Source organism: Ranitomeya variabilis, chromosome 2, assembly GCF_051348905.1.
Source record: "Ranitomeya variabilis isolate aRanVar5 chromosome 2, aRanVar5.hap1, whole genome shotgun sequence".
NCBI lineage: Eukaryota > Metazoa > Chordata > Amphibia > Anura > Dendrobatidae > Ranitomeya > Ranitomeya variabilis.
In genome coordinates this window covers 471,070,056-471,086,982 of record NC_135233.1, presented here as the reverse complement: position 1 = coordinate 471,086,982, position 16,927 = coordinate 471,070,056, and the positions used below count along the sequence as shown (strand labels likewise).

At 47.8% G+C, this 16,927-nt stretch overlaps 1 protein-coding gene across 1 annotated transcript in view; it reads left to right on the top strand.

Moving 5' to 3' along the window:
• Positions 1-16,927, top strand: part of ATG2A (autophagy related 2A) — a 153,141-nt gene that overhangs the window by 134,507 nt on the left and 1,707 nt on the right. The window contains exons 31-40 of the mRNA XM_077287720.1: positions 5,973-6,202; positions 7,598-7,733; positions 7,954-8,163; positions 9,135-9,236; positions 9,333-9,417; positions 9,498-9,627; positions 9,896-9,968; positions 10,224-10,306; positions 15,282-15,403; positions 16,009-16,163. Coding sequence (XP_077143835.1) covers positions 5,973-6,202; positions 7,598-7,733; positions 7,954-8,163; positions 9,135-9,236; positions 9,333-9,417; positions 9,498-9,627; positions 9,896-9,968; positions 10,224-10,306; positions 15,282-15,403; positions 16,009-16,163 — 1,326 coding nt within the window. The remainder of the gene's footprint in view (positions 1-5,972; positions 6,203-7,597; positions 7,734-7,953; positions 8,164-9,134; positions 9,237-9,332; positions 9,418-9,497; positions 9,628-9,895; positions 9,969-10,223; positions 10,307-15,281; positions 15,404-16,008; positions 16,164-16,927) is intronic.

Sequence of the window (16,927 nt, the reverse complement as noted above, 5' to 3'; positions counted from 1 at the left end):
GCTTAGTGTCGCATAGGAGGCACACCTAAGATTTTTTCTTTTACTCTGTTTTTTTCCGACGGATTACAGATGAAGAAAAGTGGGTCTCCTGCGAGACTCCCGGCATGGCTCCTTCCTCGGCCCCCTATTACGGGGTGCCCGGTTGAAGTAGAGATGGCTATTCCCCATGTTGCTCCTTCCCCAGTCCCTCGGGTGCTGGTTCGAAGTCGAGACCCCCCTTCCTTCCCCAATTCCTTTTGGTTTCTGGGTTGAGGTCGAGGCGAGGATAAAGGCCCCTGAAGGTGACATCATCAGCCTCCCTAATCCCCCCTCTGGGGGTATTAGGTTGAGACGCCTCAAGTAGGGCCTGTACAGGCAGCATTCTACAGCTCCCAGCAATGGGCCAGCACACTGCGCCTGCAGCCAGGGACCCCAGCCCAGCCCTCACCGGGCCCCCCTTCTGCTTACAGCCCCACCGATATCCTGCCTTTATATCCGGGGGGGTCCATTTCAGATCGGACTTTCGCGCCGGCCTGGAGCCCTTCTGGGCATCAGGCATCTAATTTAGGCCCCGGATTCGGCCTAGCTGAAGCCACCGCCTCCTCTCCACCCCCCCGGCCCGCCCCCCGGATAACAAATATGACACTCTACAGTGTCATAGAGAGGGCGGATCGAGACAAAAAGGGCGCGTTTTTACACAGCTTTGCCGCCTTTTTCTCAGCTCTCCGCCCCCTTCTCCCCCTGCCTCTTCTCCTCGGCGGCCATTTCTACTGCAGCAAGGATTAACCCTGCATCTCCCGGTCAGCAGGACCTGGCCAGCCAGTCTCCGGGGGGCACAGGACTGTGGATCTTCGGCGCTGGACCTAGGGGCAAACTGGTGGGGTAAGATCACAGCTGGGTTGTTTTACTCGGCTGTGAATCCATATTCCCTATAAGGCTCCCCTATAGGGTTCTCTGCATAGCTACCCCTGTAACGTCCTCTGCATAGCAGCCCTTCTGCACTCTGTCCACTATGCCGGGCTCAAGGTCCAAGAGAACCAGGCAGGACTGCTATTATGCATTCTGCACAGCCTGCAGGACCGCTCTCCTCAGTGGCAGTATCTACCCACACTGCCAGGACTGCACTCAGACTACTGTCAGAGCCCCAAGAGGCCCCTGCCAATGCTTCGGTGTCTAATGCCACGCCGGAATGGGTCACTCAGATGTCGCAATCTATAACGCAGTCTATAGATAACCTAACCTCCACATTGCTTCAGGCTCTGCAGAGTCACGCCTCGGCTATGACCGTTACCCAGCAAAGGGAGAGCTTGGCTCAGGAACAGGACGACCCTGGCACATCCACTTCTAAGTCAGGACGCAAGCGGACCCACAGTCCATCTACGTCATCCCATAGCACTCGGTCATCCCCTTCTAGGGAGAGACACCGTAGTTCCAGGTCAGCTAGACTGTCCTCTTCCAGGGACAGACAACGCAGATCTCCGCAATCCCCGACCAGAGAAGGCCTCCTCCCCAGCTCACCCAGCAGGGGACACCTCAGCGATACACAGGATTCGGAAGACATCTGTGACTCCGACTCAGACAAGGAAACGGAGGGGTCCCTGATCCCAATCCCCCCCAGCAATACTGCGCTAGTTGAGGACTTAATCTCTTCCATCCATCGGGTGCTGGACATTTCTGATCCGCCACCAGAGGCCCCAGAACACAAGATTTCCTTTGAAGGACCTCTGAAGCCGCCTAAGGTTTTCTCTAACCACCCAGAGTTTAAGGCGATCCTTAAAAAGCAGTTCTCACAGCCTGAGAAAAAATTTGCTAATCGCAAATATCTGGAGGTGAGGTACCCGTTCCTGCAGAAGGATACCAAGGAGTGGACAGACCCACCCGAAGTGGAACCCCCAGTCTCTAGACTAGCAGCACAGACCCTCCTTTCACTGCCAGATAGCTCAACCCTCAGGGACGCAGCAGACCGGCAGGTTGAACGCATGGCTCGTTCAATTTTCGAGGCCGCAGGGGCATCCATGGCTCCCGCGTTCGCAGTTTGGGCTGCCAAGGCCATTCTGTCCTGGGCCAAAAATTTACAAGCTCTCCAAGCATCCGCTCCTGAGCTGTCGAACCAAGCGGTTCAAATAGCAGTCGTAGCAGATTACATGCTTCATGCAGCTCTGGATTCAGCAAGGGGTGTAGCAGGGATAGCATCAAACACCATCACAATTCGGCGTATCCTTTGGCTGAGGGAATGGAAAGCCGACGCACCCTCAAAGAAGTCCCTCACGCACCCTCCCCTACCTTAGTGGGCGTCTTTTCGGTGAACAGTTGGACACAATGATATCCAACGCTACCGGGGGTAAGAGTACCTCTCTTCCCCAACTGAAACCTAAACGCACTTACAAGAAGCGTAACCAAACTCGATTCCGATCCTTTTGGAATTCTTCGGGCTGGTCTGTCTCGCGTCCAGCACAAAATCGTAACCGTTACCCACGCAGGGCCAACTCACGATCAACGCAAAGGTCGGACTAGACCTGGCAGTCAAAAGCAGCCCAGTCTAAACCTAGAGGAGGAAAATCTCAGACTTTCTCCTCATCATGACTCACGGACCCCGGAAGACACCACTCCCGTAGGCTGCCGACTTTTGCTCTTTCATCAAGTCTGGCTGCCTACTACAGAAGATAGGTGGGTCAGGGAACTAGTGTCTTCCGGATACAAGATAGAGTTCACCTCCAACCCTTCAGAACGATTCTTCCTCTCTGTCCCCCCAAAACCACCAGCCAAGGCTCGTGCCTTCCGGAAAGCCGTCTCCTCGCTTTTTCAAGCAGGAGTCATAGTACCGGTCCCCATGGCCGAGCGCTTCCGAGAGTTCTACTCCAATCTCTTCGTAGTTCCCAAGAAAGGAGGCAGCGTGCGGCCCATACTGGACCTAAAACAACTCAACAAATACGTACGGGTCCGTCACTTTCGCATGGAGTCCCTTCGGTCCATCATTGCGTCCATGGAGAAGGGAGAATATCTCACCTCCATAGACATACAAGACGCATACCTGCATATACTGATTGGACCTGCTCATCAGAGATTTCTCAGGTTCGCAATCGACCAGGACCACTACCAGTTCGTGGCTCTCCCGTTCAGACTCGCCACGGCTCCCAGAGTGTTTACCAAAGTCATGGCAGCCACCATGGACGTCCTGCACTCCAGAGGCATAGTAGTCGTTCCATACTTGGACGATCTACTCATCAAGGCTCCCACCTTCAAGGACTGCGAGCTCAGCGTCTCAATCACAATCGACACTTGGGTGAGTCGCATGGGTTGGTTAGTCAACCTGCAAAAGTCATCACCAACCCCGAGTCAGTCTCTGACCTTCCTGGGAATGCTATTCAACACCTCCAGGGGTCTAATGCTCCTTCCCAAGGACAAGGCACTGGCTCTCCGTCTAGGAGTTCGCACCCTCCTCCGCAAACCCCCTCGATCTCTCCGGTTTGCCATGAGAGTGCTCGAGAGGATGGGGGCAGCAACAGAAGCCGTCCCATTTGCCCAGTTTTGTCTCAGGCCTCTCCAACTAGCCATCCTCAAGTCCTGGGACAAGAACCCTTTCTCTCTCGACAGGGAGTTCCAGCTAATGTCGTCAACCAAGAGGTCCCTGCACTGGTGGCTCAAGCCAACCTCGCTAGCAAAGGGGAAATCCTTTCTCACAGGTCATTGGAAAGTTCTGACCACCGATGCGAGCCTGACGGGTTGGGGTGCAGTGCACTTACACCACAGGGCACAGGGAAGTGGTCCCCAGTGGAAGCGACCATGCCCATCAACATCCTGTAAATTCGTGCCATCCTCCTGGCTTTGAGGGCCTTCCATCACTTACTGGCAGTCTCTCACATCAGAATACAGTCGGACAATGCCACGGCTGTGGCATATGTGAATCACAAAGGGGGGACCCGCAGTACCCAGGCGATGCGAGAAGTGTCACATATCATCCACTGGGTGGAGGACACAGGGTCGGTTCTCTCGGCGGTCCACATTCCAGGTGTGGACAACTGGGAAGCAGACTTCCTCAGCCGACAAGAAATTGACTCGGGAGAGTGGTCTCTCCATCCCAAAATTTTTCACCAGATCTGCCATCGCTGGGGGACCCCGGATGTGGACCTAATGGCATCCCACTTCAATGCCAAGGTCTCCAACTTCATGGCCAGAACACACGATCTGCGGTCGCTCGGAGCAGACGCTCTGGTTCAGGACTGGACCCAGTTCCAGCTTCTGCACATTTTTCCACCTCTCCCCCTGATATCCAGAGTGGTGAGGAAGATCAAACAAGAGGGAGTTCCAACCATCCTAATTGCACCGGACTGGCCCAGACGTACATGGTACGCCGACATCATACAACTTACAGCAGACGCCCCCTGGCATCTCCCCGACCGCCACGATCTTCTATCACAAGGCCCGTTCTACCACCAGAACTCAGGGGCTCTCAATTTGACGGCGTGGCCCTTGAGACCTGGGTTCTAACCCAGGCAGGGCTCTCGCCGGACATCATTGGAACCATGATCAGGGCACGGAAGCCAGCCTCTGCCAAGATTTATTACCGTACCTGGAAAGCTTTCTTTACCTGGTGCGAATCTCGTGGCCAGACCCCACTCCCTTATTCCCTACCCAAAGTACTTGGTTTTCTCCAATCGGGTCTGGAGGCCAGGCTGTCATTAGGCTCGCTTAAGAGCCAGGTGTCAGCCCTCTCAGTGCTTTTTCAAAGGCGCATTGCTACCAAGCCGCAAGTAAGGACTTTTCTTCAGGGGGTTTCCCGACTGGTTCCCCCCTACAGACGACCACGAGAAACGTGGTACCTCAACCTGGTCCTGACAGCATTGCAGGAACTACCCTTCGAACCCCTTAAAGAGGTCCTGCTCCGCCTTCTCTCCCAGAAGGTGGTTTTCCTGGTGGCAATCACCTCGCTACGCAGGGTGTCTGAACTGACAGCACTCTCCTGCAGACTGCCCTTCATGACCTTTCACCAGGACCAGGTAGTTCTTCGTACGGTCCCATCCTTCCTTCCGAAGGTTGTGTCCAACTTCCACCTCAATGAGGAAATTTCACTACCATCCCTTTGTCTGGTCCCGGTTCATAGAGTGGAGAAGGCTCTGCATACGCTTGACATCGTCAGGACATTGCGTATATACGTGTCTAGGACTGCGTCCTTCCGGATGTCTGATTCTCTTTCCTCCTTCCAGAAGGCGGCCACAAGGGTCTGCCAGCTTCCAAAGCTACCCTTGCCAGGTGGATCAAATCCACCATACAAGAGGCCTACCGCCTTAAGAATTGTCCTCTTCCAGCCGGTGTTACGGCACACTCTACACGGGCGGTAGGGGCCTCCTGGGCCATTCGGCACCAGGCTTCGGCACAACAAGTGTGTAAGACGGCCACTTGGACTAGCCTACACACGTTTACTAAACACTACAGGGTTCATACCCAGTCCTCAGCAGACGCGATCCTGGATAGATGTGTTCTGCAGGCGGCGGTGCCCTAAGTATAGGGGCCTGTCTGCACAATATTCGTCCATTGCTTCCCACCCAGGGACTGCTTTAGGACGTCCCATGGCCCTGTGTCCCCCAATGAGGCGACAGAGTAAAGGAGATTTTTGTGTACTCACCGTAAAATCTCTTTCTCTTAGCCTCTAATTGGGGGACACAGCTCCCACCCTGTTGCCCTTTCTGGGCCGTTGTAACTGTTTGAGTTCTCATATTGTTTTCTTGAGCTCGTACATAGTTGCCTTCTTACAGGCATAATTATGTTATTCATGTTACGTTCCTCCTACTGCTTTTGCACAAAACTGGAGAAGGCTGATGCCGTCCAGGGGTGTATACTGCAGAGGAGGAGCCACAGTTAATCTTTTTCAGATTATGCATAGTGTCGCCTCCTAGTGGACAGCAGCATAACACCCATGGTCCTGTGTCCCCCAATTAGAGGCTAAGAGAAAGAGATTTTCGGTGAATACACAAAAATCTCCTTTTTTTCTCCAGCCCAAAGATGGAGAACCTGTTGTGAGAAAACTAGTGGATAGCCCAATTTTGGTGAAGGATGGACACTTTTCTCGCCCACTCGGCAGCACCGACTTACTGAAGCCTCCAGCCAAATTTCCTGTGCCAGAGACACGTATAGTCTTAAGAGAGATCTCTGTTGTATGGCACTTATATGGAGGGAAAGATTTTGGCAGCAGCCGGCCTAACTCTGCAAGGGCTCAGTCACCAAGGTAAGAAGAAGATACCCTGATCACAGGGAGTCCTGCTAGTAGGACACCAAGCAGTACGTTATCCTACAGCTCCTCCATTGGGGAAGTGAACCAATGAATGTCTGCTGACACCAATGGTAAGCCTTGTGACACTTGGCTGTACACATAACAAGGTGTGCAGATGTACACTGGCCTTAAAGGGCTTTTCTGGCCTTAGACTAAAAGTCTGAAATCTGACAGATTCTCAGTTATCTCATTCTGCAGCCAACAACATGTAGAGCAACACAAAGGCTATAGGAGGAAAAAAGGGTGCAACATTTTGGATGAGACCCAAATACAAAAAAGATGTTGTGTTTTTTTTTTGTTTTTTTTTTTTAAATCCCCAATTACATACATTTAATAAAAAACAAAATGGCTCCAACAGTGGACAACACCTTTGATTTTTGGACCCATAATCGTCTGTGCATAGTATAATTCAGCTAGAATGTGAGGGAGGATTCAGACGAGCAGATCTGCAGATTGCATTTTGGTTTGCAAAAGTTTGAAAACTGCTTTAAAGTTCAGCAACAAATCAGAAACCTGTAGGACATGAGGTATACTCAGGAATCTGCAACGTCTCAGAATCCATATGATATTTGTGCCCCATTTGAGCCATTATTGGTCAGTTTTCTGTGGTCACAAATATGTTCTAATAAGTTTAAGCTGAGAATTGAGAGATATTTGATGTGGTGGAGAACTGCATTACACACACAGGTATGACCGATTATCTCACACAAGTCGTATCTGCGTTTTTAACGGATAGCACATGTACCCATGATATTCTATGGGGCTGTGCTGATGTTCTATTTTTTCGGAGACATGTCCAATTTTGATCCATTGCAAGTCTATGGGTCCATGAAAAAACGTCAGACCACACTCGCCACGTCTGAGAAAAACTGGTGCCACTCTGATCAAACTCTAATCAGTTTGGAAAGATTTGATCGTTTATCTCAGATGTAGAGAGAACGACTGTGTGAACCTACCCTGCATTTACATATCAGTGTGACGTGTCGGTGTTCTGTCTGATTTTTTGATTTTTTTTACGGTAGACCAGAGTACGTCCTCAAAATCAGGCATGTTCTGAGCCTCACCAATCTTGTTCTCGGATCCATCATTTTAATGGAAGTCCGATTGGATCCATTTAACTCAGTGGGTCCTTGTGTTGTCCAATAAGGAAAAAACAATTGGTCAGCACTCAGACATCTCACACAGATGTGTGAACAGAGCCTTATGCTGGAGGTTGAGAACGGGAGCTTTTATCCCTGACAATGGCAGTGAATGAGGTGGCTTCTTGTCTTACTGGTTGAATGCCAACCTCTAGAGATATGTTTTCTTCTTGGTCTCTAACACTGTAATGCTTTTCCCTTGGCTTTACAGAGCAAGAGCAAGTATGCCGAGTGCCCGGGGTTCTCCATCTCGATCCTCTGTAACAAACCGTCCACAAAACACTTGGAGAACACAAGGGGGAAATGGCAGGATCCATGACATTTTGATGGAGATCCAGTTGACCAAAGTTAGCATTTATTTTTGTAGCATTTCTTCATGCATATTCTTTGCATATTCCTTGCAGTCTGATGATTTGGCTTCGCCTGTAGACCTGCGGTGGTGGTCACCAGATGATCTATATAGACTGATACTGATGTGTCTCCATTCTACGACTAGTTTTTATATTTCGTATAGAATGCACCCAATCATCCATGGTCACTATCTTGTGTTTCCGTATCTTCTTGTAGGTAAGCTTCCAGCACGAGTCTTACCCAGCACCGTCAGAGGCCGAGGCAGAAAAGCTCCAAGTAGATGAAGTGGCAGAAGTCCCTCTTGCTCGTCAAGTCTTTATAGTCCAAGAACTAGAGATTAGAGACCGTCTGACATCTTCCCATATCAACAAGTTTTTGTACTTATACACCAGTGAAAAGATGCCGAGGCGGGCACACTCAAATATGGTAAGGCTCAGGTGAATGAGACCGCACTGAATATATCCTGGCCGGACAAGGATTGTAGACGAATAATAAAATTAAACTTCTGGCAAATCTTCATAATTAGTAAAACCGAAATAGAATAGTTATTTCCCTATAGGTGCTTTAAGAGAATCTGTCTCCAGGCTTTTGCTGCCCCATCTGAAAGCAGCATCGTGTAGGGGCAGAGACTGTGATTCCAGTGCTGTGTCACTTATTGGGCTGCTTGCTGTAGTTTTGATTAAAATCACTATTTTCTCTGCTGCAGATCTAGCAGTTTTCTGAATGCTGAGCTCTATATAACCCCGCCCACAGCACTGATTGGCTACTTTCTGTGTACACTGCATAGGCAGAAAGCAGCCAATCAGGGGTGGGGTTATTCAAATATGCATACAGAGGACTACATAGCAGCAGGTTTCCTAGTCCTCTAGTGATAATCTCTTGTTGATAAAACTGATTTTATCAAAACTACTACACTAAGCAGCCCAGTAAGTGACACATCTCTGGAATCCGAGTCTCTGCCTCGTTGAGCTCAGTGATTGTGTGCAGTGGTGATGTGTGCTGCAGCCAATACACAAGATGGAGTGATGGCACAGGTCACTGCAAGTGGGGTGTACCTTCTCTGTTTGTTATTCAACATGTATAAAAGGGTTTGGGGACCAATTTTGCTAAAGTGGAAAAACCCCTTTTAAGATTGCAGCAGCCTCATTAATACCTAAGCCCAAATTCATCAGTTATAACTCCGACCAGGCACAGATCACAGGAGACTATGGAAGCAGCTGAGTGCGGCTAAGCTACATTGTTTGCATACTTCCCATAGAAATGAACGGGGTCGAGAAATCTCAAGCACAGCGAACTATGTGACAGGTTGAGAAGGGAAGAACCCATTAAAGTCAGAACATCTAGTGTAAGAAGTTCAGCTTATATTTAATACCCCCCTTTTGTCATTTGTCTTTAAGCTTACTATAAAAGCCCTTCACGTGCGCCCCGAGGCCGGATTAGGGGGGCCCGAGTGCTGCCTTCGAATGTCCTTAATGCCGCTTCGCCTAAACATTGATCAGGTTGGTATGATATCCAGGTCTCGTTGTGGAGCTTGCTGAGCTTCAACCTCCCAGTCATTTGCACTAAGTGTCCTTCTGATATTAATATTCCAACAGGATGCGCTCTTCTTTTTGAAAGACTTCTTCACCAGTTTGGCTGCTGGTATTCAGCCTGTGGTAGCTATGGAGCTCGGCTCAGATGGTAAGAACTCCATGCGTTAAGATTTCCTGCAAAATAAAATAAGTTCTGGTCCCTGTTACTAATATCTATTCCACGCCCAGCATCTCGGATGGAAAACCTGCGGAAACCAAGTGCCTCAGATTGTGAAGCAGGGCTGCAGAACTCCTTGGACTCCAATGAGGAAGACACATCGTCTCACAGCTCCGCTTCCGATCAGCCGATTTACTTCAGGTGAGACCAAAGAAATGAAATGGACCCGAACCAGGAGTGTATTTCTTATAGAAGGCCGAAACTATGGATGGCAGTGAGCGGCTACAAGAAGAATGCAGATTTTTTTCTCCCTGCACCTGCATTTCTGTTTAGGCTGTTGTATATTTTTAAACTGTATTTACCTGCAGATTACCACTATGGATGCGGTAAATCATGCGATGGTGTGAACAGATAGCTGTCTTAACTTTGCATCTCTTAGAGCATCATGTCTATTTCTTTTTTTCTTTAGAGAATTTCGCTTCACATCAGAGGTGCCAATCTGGCTGGATTATCAAGGCAAACATGTTACCACAGAGCAGGTGGTAAGTTGCTGCTTCACATAGCAGGGATTTCCTTCTGTGCTGTTTGCGGTTCAGCTGGTGGTTTACCTGCTGTGCTATCAGATAGTTCTCGATTTCAGATACACATGTTGTTAAAACGAGCACAAAGCCTGTATGAGCTGACTGTGCATCTATATTGGGCATCGCTGGTCTATCTGTAGACTAATGGATCATGTTTATTATGGAGAGAGAACCTACTGTTCGTCATACTTCATTCATATTCTTTCTTTCTTGCAGGGCACGTTTGCAGGAATATTAATAGGACTGGCCCAGTTAAACTGCTCTGAATTGAAACTGAAAAGACTGTACTGCAGACACGGGTAAATGCAATCTCCAGCTTATCTGTAGTATGTACGATAAGCTGCTACTGGTGTGTATTTATATAATGTTTTGCAGCCTATTACCTAACACTAGTGATGAGCGAGCATGCTCGGGTGTTATCCGAGCATTTGGGAGTGCTCGTACATTATGTCCAGGTCCCTGCGGTTGCATGATTTACTGCTTTTAGACAGCCTAAACACATGGGAATTGCCTGTTTAAGCAATCCCCACATTTGTTCAGGCTGTCTAACCGCTGCAAATCATGCAGGTGGGGGCCCTCTAACATAATATACAAGCACTCCCAGATGCTTGGGTAAGACGTTATCTGAGCACGTTCACTCATCACTACTTAGCACCTCCATGCTGCGCCTCCTGTATCTTCCTGCAAAACAATTTGCCCCAGTTCAAAGTACTGGAATCACAAAATGTGACTTCTTTGTGATTGTTACCTATGGATTAAAAAAAATATATAAGGGTCATTTAGATGGGACGGTTTTGGCTTATCGAGCACCTGTTTACACAGGGCAATAAAATTGATGGGAACAGGGGGATCATTAGAGGATTTATTCAAGACTTTTTTTTTCCTACTATGGACCTAAAATCTAATAAGCCCTGTTGTGCGCAGAGCCGATCTCTGCCGGCAGAGTGGTCACAAACCGCTCCTGCTGGCGATTCAGCATCGTCCGCTGACGTCACATCGAGAGAGCAGCAGCTTCTTTTCCACTCTGGTCGGTTGACAGGCGTGACTGCTGAAGTTATGCGATTGACAGCCAGCTCCCCGCTGCCTTACTGCTAGAAGGCGTCTGTCAGTCAGCATGATGCTGGCACTCACACCCCTTCAACAGAGTGGACCGGAAGAGGAAGAGCTGCTGTGTTGACAATGAGCAGCTGAATGGTCACCAGGAGCGGTCAGTGACTGCACTGTGTCACTGCTGGTTAGGACAGGCAAATAGCTAGCAACTACCTGCCTGGAAAAAATCTGCATAATAGCGCACCATAGCATGGCTCCTAACCAGAGGGACCCTGCGCCTCTGTGCAAACTGAGAGAATGACAGCTAATAGACTCATTAGGATATATTATTTTACCTTCACTGTTAACCCCTTCCCGACCTGTGACGCCACGTAGGCGTCATGAAAGTCGGTGCCAATCCGACCCGTGACACCTATGTGGCGTCATGGCAGGATCGCGTTCCTGCAGATCGGGTGAAAGGGTTAACTGAAATTTCACACAACCTGCAGGGACAGGGGGAGTGGTACTTCAAATCCCCCCCCCCCCCCCCCCCCCCCCGGGGCTACGAACGCTTTGATTGGCTGTTGAAAGTGACGTTTCACTTTTTCAATCAGAGCAATCATAATATTTCACCAATGAAACTTGGTGAAATGTTACAATCCGGCCATGGTCGATGCTGCAATATCATCGGCCATGGCTGGAGACCACGATCTGCCACCGATCTCCGTCCTGTCCTCTGCTCCCTTCCGTCCTCCTGTCCGCTCCCCCGTGCTCCGATCCTACCCCCCGTGCTCCGATCCCACTCCCCCATACTTACCGACCTCCGGTGTCCCTCCCGGTGTCTGGTCCTTATTCTGCATGGGCGCCGCCATCTTCCAAAATGGCGGGCGCATGTGCAGTGCCGGCAGGTAGATTCGTTCATTCATTTTGATCACTGTGATAGATCATATCACAGTGATCAAAATAAAAAAAATAGTAAATAAACGCCCCCCTTTATCACCCCCATAGGTAGGGAACATAATAAAATAAACAAAATATATTTATTTTTCCACTAGGGTTAGGGTTAGAACTAGGGTTAGGGTTAGAACTATGGTTAGGGTTAGAACTATGGTTAGGGTTAGAACTAGGGTTAGGGTTAGAACTAGGGTTAGAGTTAGAACTAGGGTTAGGGTTAGAACTAGGGTTAGGGTTAGAACTAGGGTTAGGGTTAGAACTAGGGTTAGGGTTAGAACTAGGGTTAGGGTTAGAACTAGGGTTAGGGTTAGAACTAGGGTTAGGGTTAGAACTAGGGTTAGGGTTAGAACTAGGGTTAGGGTTGCAATTAGGGTTAGGGTTGCAGTTAGGGTTACGGTTAGAATTAGGCTATGTGCACATGGTGCGGATTTGGCTGCGGATCCGCAGCAGATTGGCTACTGCGGATTTTTAGCAGTTTTCCATCACTTGTGGGGGGTTTCTACTGTTTAGGCACATCAGGGGCTCTGCAAACGCAACGTGACGCCCGCAGACCATTCCATCAGTCTGCATTTCAAAACGTCACTACTTCACTTCCGATCCCCTGACGTGTGCCCAAATAGTGGTTTACCCCCACATATGGGGTATCAGCGTACTCAGGAGAAACTGGACAACAACTTTTGGGGTCCAAATTCTCCTGTTACCCTTGTAAAAATAAAAAATTGCGTGCTGAAAAATAATTTTTGAGGAAAGAAAAATGATTTTTTATTTTCACGGCTTTGCGTTATAAACTTATGTGAAGCACTTGGGGGTTCAAAGTGCTCACCGCACATCTAGATAAGTTCCTTGGGGGGGTCTAGTTTCCAAAATGGGGTCACATGTGGGGGAGCTCCAATGTTTAGGCACACAGGGGCTCTCCAAATGCAACATGGTGTCCGCTAACCATTGGAGCTAATTTTTCATTCAAAAGTCAAATGGCGCTCCTTCCCTTCCGAGCCTTGCCGTGTGCCCAAACAGTGGTTTACCCCCACATGTGAGGTATCAGTGTACTCAGGAGAAATTGCCCAACAAATTTTAGGATCCATTTTATCCTGTTGCCCATGTGAAAATGAAAAAAATTGAGGCTAAAAGAACTTTTTTGTGAAAAAAAAAAATTACTTTTTCATTTTTACGGATCAATTTGGGAAGCACCTGGGGGTTTAAAGTGCTCACTATGCATCTAGATAAGTTCCTTGGGGGGGTCTAGTTTCCAAAATGGGGTCACTTGTGGGGGAGCTCCAATCTTTAGGCACACGGGGGATATCCAAACGCGACATGGTGTCCGCTAAAGATTGGAGCCAACTTTTCATTCATAAAGTCGAATGGCGCTCCTTCCCTTTCGAGCCCTGCCGTCTGCCCAAACAGTGGTTTCTCCCCACATATGGGGTATCGGCGTACTCAGGACAAATTGTACAACAACTTTCGTGGTCCAGTTTCTCCTTTTACCCTTGGGAAAATAAAAAACTTGTTGCTAAAAGATCATTTTTGTGACTAAAAAGTTAAATGTTCATTTTTTCCTTCCATGTTGCTTCCGCTGCTGTGAAGCACCTGAAGGGTTAATAAACTTCTTGAATGTGGTTTTGGGCACTTTGAGGGGTGCAGTTTTTAGAATGGTGTCACTTTTGGGTATTTTCAGCCATATAGATCCCTCAAACTGACTTCAAATGTGAGGTGGTCCCTAGAAAAAATGGTTTTGTAAATTTTGCTGTAAAAATTAGAAATCACTGGTCAAATTTTAAGCCTTATAACTTCCTAGCAAAAAAAAATTTTGTTTCCAAAATTGTGCTGATGTAAAGTAGACATGTGGGTAATGTTATTTATTAACTATTTTGTGTCACATAACTCTCTGGTTTAACAGAATAAAAATTCAAAATTAGAAAATTAGAGTTATTACCTCATAAAGGGACACTGGTCAGAATTGCAAAAAACGGCCAGGTCATTAAGGTCAAAATAGGCTGGGTCATGAAGGGGTTAAATAGTAGGAAACTATAAGAATAAAAAGCTTCAGAAGAAAAAAAATAGATGTACAAACAGGCTGTTTTTAGATCTGCCCTTGTACTGGGGGGAAACCCACCTCTCTGATCATCATTTTAGATGTGAAGGAGCCGTGCAGGAAATGTTTTCTTTCCTGTGGTTGTAATGCGGCGGTTCAGCCCGAGTCGTACTCATTGTGTGCCAGCTGGGACCGTGCCTGCACAGTGCCCCGCCAGGGGTGCTTACATTTATGCCTTTTATTAATTATAATAATAGTTTAGAAACTTTATCTTTTATTCAGATAATTAAAATGAACGTCTCTATTAAAATGGCCAAAATTAGTTGCAGTAAGAATTAAAGGGAACCTGTCACCCCCAAAATCGATGGTGAGGTAAGCCCATCGTCATCAGGGGCTTATCTACAGCATTCTGTAATGCTGTAGATAAGCCCCCGATGTTACCTAAAAGAGGAGAAAAAGAGGTTAGATTATATTCACCCAGGGGCGGTCCCGCTGCGGTCTGGGTCCGATGGGTGTCTCAGGTCCGCTCCGGCGCCTCCCATCTTCATTCCATGACGTCCTCTTCTGGTCTTCACGCCGCGGCGCAGGCGTACTTTGTCTGTCCTGTTGAGGTGCAGTGCGCAGGTGCTGGGCCTCTCTGACCTTTCCTGGCGCCTGCGCACTGCAGTACTTTGCTCTGCCCTCAACAGGTCAGACAAAGTACGCCTGCGCCGCAGCGTGAAGACCAGAAGAGGACGTGATGGAATGAAGATGGGAGGCCCCGGACCAGACCTGAGACACCCATCAGACCCGGACCGCAGCGGGACCGCCCCTGGGTGAGTATAATCTAACATCGTTTTCTCCTCTTTTAGGTAACATCAGGGGCTTATCTACAGCATTACAGAATGCTGTAGATAAGCCCCTGATGATGGTGGGCTTACCTCACCATCGATTTTGGGGGTGACAGGTTCCCTTTAAGCAAAAATATTCGCAACAGTCTGGTCCAGATGACGTCAGTAATCCGTGCCCTGCAAACCTCCTGCTACATCTTGTGATTAGTAGGGGTCCGACATGATGATGACACCAGGCTTACTAATGAGAAGAGATGCCGGGGTCGCCGGCAGGTAGGAGAACGTCTCAGACAAGTCTGGTCATACCGTCCCACCATAAAAGATAATAAACTGGAGATGGCAGGTTTACGTTTTTTCACATCACAGCATAATGGTTGAACAATGACCCAAGACAAATAGGTATTTATACTGTCTTTCTCCTCATCCCCACAGGTTGCTTGGGGCCGACAAGGTTTTCTCTTATGCTCTTAATGAGTGGCTGACCGACATCCGCAAAAATCAGCTGCCCGGGATCCTGGGAGGAGTAGGACCCATGCATTCAGTTGTACAGCTGTGTAAGTAGCATTGCTGATCATTGTGGGGCGTGAAACACTTAGGCGCTATTCATATCCTCTTTTTTTATATATACAACAGTAGAGCTCATCGGAGTAACTCAATAGGGCGCCTTTTTGGCATATCCTGGGATGATGCATCTGCATCCTTTTTTTTTTCTTTTTCCTATTTAATGCATAGGAAAAGGGAATACAGTGATTTACAGTGTGCCTCAGAATGACTACATAGTTGCACATATCTCATCTTTTGATCGGCGGTGCTCTCCAAGTCTGCAGCATCAAAGGGAACGCTGGTCGGGATCGGGAGCTGACAGGGTGCTCCTGAGATCCCGGCCAGACTCCAGTGGTGGCCGATAACCTAGGTAACGAGCCGTAAACAATATGATTAAAAATCCCTCCGTTCTTGAGTATGACGAGGATTTTTAATAACAGGTAAGTTACAAAGTTGATCGGGAAACTTGTAAGAACAATCAAAATGACGAGACTCTGGTACTGCCAATTCCACTTAATGTCACGTTTGTTATGCAAAGATGAATATTATTCCGTCTGTTGGTGGGTAAAGATGTCTGCCATAGTGTTAGAGATACTAATATCTGTTACTGTTTTAGTTCATGGTGTGCGAGACCTTTTCTGGTTGCCCATTGAACAGTACAGGAAGGACGGGCGCATTATTCGGGGCTTGCAGAGAGGAGCGGCCTCGTTTGGCACCTCTACAGCTTCAGCGGCACTGGAGCTTAGTAACCGGCTAGTTCAAGCCATACAGGTAAAGAACCAAGGGTGGGATTCCCAACCCCCATAAATCAATAGTACACATGAAGATAAGCAACTTTGTAGTCGATCTTATCAGAGAAATCTGCTTCTTTCTCCTCTTGGAATGATCTTTCACTGTCAATTCAGAGATAAAATCTTTATTTGGTGAAGATTTTTTACTGAGAGAGGATCTGACAGTTGGTGCTTATAAAACTCGACGGAGGAGCTTCAGGCCGATAGACCTCCTGCTGCCAATTCTCCTGAACTTCTAGCTCAGTAGTGGCTAAAATCTGTGTTCATTGAAGACCGATTTTAACTGTGAATTGTGAATTTTTTCAGAATCAGTCCAGGAGGAGAAACAAGTTTTATATAATAAAATATATTACAAAGTTGCTTATTTTAATGTTTACTATTGATTTATGGGGAAAAAAATTAAAAGGATGCTCACTCTTTAAAGGGAATCTGTTATCTGGTTTTTGCAATCCAATGTGAGAGCAGCATAATGCAAAGACAGAGACCCTGATTCCCACAACATATAACGTACTGAACTGCCAGTTATAGTTTTTAGAAATTCACTGTTTTATTAGCGGGAGATTATCCTGCTATGCCCTTATTTATATTGAGGTTGGTTGACACATGGTAAGGTTTTAATACTAGAGACAGGACTGTCCCGACTGCGTACACCTTGTTGCGGTGGGATGGCTTTTTGATCAAAATCGTGATAACTAAGCAGTAGTGATGAGCGAACGTGCTGGAATAAGGTGTTATCTGAGCATG